Source organism: Myotis davidii, unplaced genomic scaffold (assembly GCF_000327345.1).
Source record: "Myotis davidii unplaced genomic scaffold, ASM32734v1 scaffold167, whole genome shotgun sequence".
NCBI classification, from domain to species: domain Eukaryota; kingdom Metazoa; phylum Chordata; class Mammalia; order Chiroptera; family Vespertilionidae; genus Myotis; species Myotis davidii.
In genome coordinates this window covers 6,715,280-6,720,021 of record NW_006300048.1, presented here as the reverse complement: position 1 = coordinate 6,720,021, position 4,742 = coordinate 6,715,280, and the positions used below count along the sequence as shown (strand labels likewise).

The following is a 4,742-nucleotide window of genomic DNA, read 5'->3' as shown; positions in this document are numbered from 1 at the left end:
CTCTGAATATGTTTTCATTGATTTTTAGAGAGAGAGGAAGGGAAAAGGATAGAGAGAGAAACACTGATGAAAGAGAAACATCATTGGTCGGCTGCCTCCTTCATGGGGCTCTATCCCCAGAGAGAAACATCATTGGTCAGCTGCCTCCTGCATGGGGCTCTATCCCCCAACCCAGGCATGTGCCCTGACTGGGAATTGAACCAGTGACCTCTCGGTTCATGGGTGGATGCTCAAACACTGAGCAACATCAGCTTGGCATTCATGTTACTTTGGTACCACTATTTTCCCCTTTGCCTGAATTTTATTTTATATTTTACTGATGCTTATAAGTAGTTTCAGATCCTTTGGGGCACAAACCAGGCAAAGAGTAGGCTTAGGATCCCTGCTCTTTGCACTAGCTACTGTGCTGTATACTGGGATATAAAAAGATCTCTAGACACCAAACCTAATAAGAGATACATGATCAACTTCCCTGTGAAATAATTATATTTCATTTTCTCCCGAAAGGCCTCAAATTAAAATCACGTGTTTAATGAAGAAGTTAAAGTTTCTTTAGAGGTGACACAAGGGAGTGAAAAAGGGAGCAGATACAAGGGTGAGGAGATAGTGGCTACACTTTTTTCTTTGTTCAACCTGAACTCTGGAAACTTGACTTTTTTCAAAGTTTCTAATATGGCCCAGACTATTATCTGATGCTGCCCTGACCCTTTGTTCTCTTCGGACTCCGGCAGAGAATGCAAACACTTCACGTGCCCGCTCACTGACCTGGAGCTGGCTCAGGCTTCAGAAATATGCCTCTTCGCAGCTCAGTCTCGTACACAACATGACAGGGTTTATACAGTGGATTGAAGTAAATCACCATCGAACACTCTGAGTACCTTATGGCCACACAGAGATGCCCCGTGGGAAATGTGTTGCGAAGGAATAATCCACCAGAATCCCCGAAGACCCCGGTTCCCAAGTCTCCTGAGCTTTCTTTGCCTTCCGAGTGCCTGGCTGTGAAGATGAGGTGCAAAAGTTCTGCTACATCTATAATAATAAAAGCATAATATGCTAATTAGACCCAACAGCCGAACAGCGGAACAACCATCCAGACGACCTTCCGGATAACCTTCCAGGCGAAGCTGGGGCTGTGAGGGCCAAGCCCCTTGCACGAATTTCATGCGTTGGGCCTCTAGTTGAATATATAATATAAATATATGTTATATCTTTAATCTAGTCAAGACCTGACTGGAATGTTGAGGGAAAAGTTTTCTTGGGGCAAAAGAGCAGGAGATTGGAGCCCCCAAATCTAGAAAATATAATTGCATCAGAATGGGTGAAGCTGTATCCATTCTAGGCTTTTCTGGTTGTTATTGTTCCTTAGTTTTATCTGACTGAAAGGAGACTTTGCTCACACAGGAGTCTTCATCTGCAATCTAGCTGTTCCTCTCCAAATTGTTCCTCATAACCACCTGATAGCTGAGCCCCTCGGGGTCTTTGTACCCCATTGTGAAGAGTCTTACGCTGAGCTTCACATCAGCCATTCAACAACGACTTGGAATGCCCCTTACTATGTGCCGGGCCCGTGGTAGGTGCTGGGGAGATGGTGCAGCCCAAAGCAGACCTGGTCCCTTCCTTCATGTATCTCACAGTCTACTTGAGAAAGACTTCCATCAAAAGAAACACACATACCTGTAAATTTACAACTGCTACTGTATCCTGAAGGAGGCGTTCAGAGTTCTATGCATGTGTAGATGATGAAGGCTTTACCCAGTGGAGTAACATCTTTCCAGAATCAGGTCATTAACACTTTCCATTTCTAGGTGTTCTCTGATTTACCCATCCCAGGGCCTCCCTCACCTCCTCCTTCCCTCTTCAGGGGAGCAATGGTGTTCAGAATCACAGCCAGGGAAAACAGGGTTCCCAGGATGTTCCTGGGTGGATTCATTGCTAACAGGCAAAAATGAAATGTATACCTTCATGTTTCTACTAGGTGTGGAGCTGCTAGAGCTCTGGAGAAGATGCTGGTGCTAAACTGTGCTACCAAGTTACTGACGCTGGAAAAAGCGCTGAAGAGTCACTTTCCCGAATCACTCAAGGTACTGTGCCTTTGAGTTTTGTTTTATTGCTCTATTGTCTTGAGCTGTGGAAATAATGTCCAGCTGGTGGCTGTTTCCCAGCGTTTCCAGTGATAATACTCTGGGGCGCTTGTTAAATACACAGCTCCCGCTCCCCACTTGCTAGAGACGGAGTCAGTGGGCTGTGGGTATGACCCAGATAATTACATTCCTGACAGTCACTTTAGATGACTCCCAGGAAAATTTTATTCATGCTGGACTAGATTGTTTTTAAGGTAAATTTGAGTTCTAAATGTTTTTAAATGGCAAATGGGAATGGACTGGTTGGCATTGCTGGTAAGAATGTGTACTAGGTACACAGTGGAAGTAAAGTTTAGGGGTTGTTATAAATTCCTTTCCTGTTTATTTCAAAAGCTTTATTTTTGGAGCATTTTCAGTGGTTTTCTTGGTCATCTAGCTGGTGTTGCTAAGTGGTTAGAGCAGGGGTGGGCAAACTTTTTGACTTGAGGGCCACAACGGGTTCTTAAACTGGACCGGAGGGCTGGAACAAAAGCATGGATGGAGTGTTTGTGTGAACTAATATAAATTCAAAGTAAACATCATTACATGAAAGGGTACGGTCTTTTTTTTTTTTAGTTTTATTCATTTCAAACGGGCTGTATCCGGCCCACGGGCCGTAGTTTGCCCACGGCTGGGTTAGAGCATTGACTGCACATCAAGGGCCGTGGGTTTGATTCCTGGTCAAGGACATGTACCTGGGTTGCAGGTTTGATCTCCAACCCCAGTCGGGGTGGGTGTGGAAGGCAACCAATCTATGTGAGAGACATGCTGATGTCTCTTTCTCCCTCTCTTCCTTCCTCCCTTCCACTCTCTCAGGAAAAATCTCCTTGGGTGAGGATTTAAAAAAAAAAAGTGCACATACTGTACATACTTACACAGCTCAGTGAATTTTCACAAAGCGATTACCTGAATAACCTCCACTCCAAGAAAGAACATGATTTGAGAGGCTGCCCCTCCACCATCAGTGCTCTCTCCAATCCTACCTTTCCCTGCTCCCCCAAAGTAACCACTATCCTGACTTCTAAAGCCATCATTTATTTTGGCATGTTTTTTAATATACATTGGATCACAGAGGAAGTATCTTTACCACCACACTTTTTCTACTCTAGAAGCACACAGAACATATGAGAGTTGTTTTGTAGGACAGACATCTTTGATTTTTAGTGGAGAAAAAAATGTGAAAGGCCACAGAGAATTCCAATATTATTATTCAGTATTGTTTAGTCAAAAAGCATTTGAGCCCTAGCCAGTTTTGCTCAGTGGATAGAGCGTTGGCCTGCAGACTGAGGGGACCCGGGGTGGATTCTGGCCAGGGGCACATGCCCAGGTTGCGGGCTCAATCCCCAGTAGGGAAACCATTTTGATAAACTTATTACTCTGTAGTATATGTAAGATCAGCAGACCAGTAGGGGGCGTGCACGAGGCAGCCAGTCAATGATTCTCTCCCATCATTGATGTTTCTTTCTCTCTCTTCCTCTCTGAAATCAATAAAAATACTTAAAAAAAAAAAAAAGCATTTGAGCATGGTTAGTGGGGCTCAGTGATTGAGCATCAAATCGAGCCTATGAACCAGAAGGTCACGGTTCGATTTCAGGTCGGGGCACATGTCTGGGTTACAGGCTCCATCCCCAATAGAGGGCATGCAGGAGGCAGCCAATCAATGATTCTCTCTCATCATTGATGTTTCTATCTTTCTCTCCCTCTCCCTTTCTCTCTGAAATCAATAAAAAAAATATTTTTTTAAAAAAGCATTTGATCAGCTGTGTCAGGCTCCATAGATGTAATAATGAATGAGACATTGTTGCAGTCCTCAGGGAATACTTGCAGAGCCTTGCTCCATCAAATCTGAAATGCAGGGGTGTATTTCACTATCTTGTGATGTTGAATTGTAACTCAGGGTGGAAGGAGTAGTTGCACTTCGCAGGTTATTTTTAGATAGTATAATACACCTCAAAAGCAGTGAGCATCAAAATTACCTGTGGAACATCTAAAAGATGTATGAGCCCTAAATCCATAGATTTTGATTCATTCAATAATCTTTATTGCTAACCTATATGCTTAGCACCCACCTAGTAAGCCTATTGATTTAGTACCTCTCCTGGTTGTACTGTGAAGCACTAAGTCCAGGGAGAGTTTTCTTTCTTTTTTAAAAAATATATTTTATTGATTTTTACAGAGAGGAAGGGAGAGGATAGAGAGATAGAAACATCAATGAGAGCGAAACATCGACCAGCTGCCACCTGCACACCTCCTATTGGGGATGTGCCCACAACCAAGGTACATTTCTTGGTCGGAATCGAACCTGGGACCCTTCAGTCCGCAGGCCAATGCTCTATCCACTGAGCCAATCCAGCTAGGGCTACTCACACCTCTTAATTAGATCTGAACCAATGTATCCAAAGTCATTGAAATAGATATTCACAAGAGAATCATTCTTGTTTTGTACTCTCCAATTGTGTTTTCCTGCCACAGGGACAATTGAGCAGCTCATTGATTTGGGGATGTTCTTTCTTCATTTCTTTCTTTCTTTCTTTCTTTCTTTCTTTCTTTCTTTCTTTCTTTCTTTCTTTCTTTCTTTCTTCCTTCCTTCCTTCCTTCCTTCCTTCCTTCCTTCCTTCCTCC

The 4,742-nt window shown here is 43.4% G+C and overlaps 1 protein-coding gene across 1 annotated transcript in view; it reads left to right on the top strand.

The window, feature by feature from the left end:
- Positions 1–2,003: 2,003 nt before the first annotated feature.
- Positions 2,004–4,742, top strand: part of GLYATL3 (glycine-N-acyltransferase like 3) — a 13,768-nt gene continuing 11,029 nt past the window's right edge. Inside the window, exon 1 of the mRNA XM_006776455.2 lies at positions 2,004–2,081. Within this exon, the coding sequence (XP_006776518.1) occupies positions 2,004–2,081 (78 nt within the window). The remainder of the gene's footprint in view (positions 2,082–4,742) is intronic.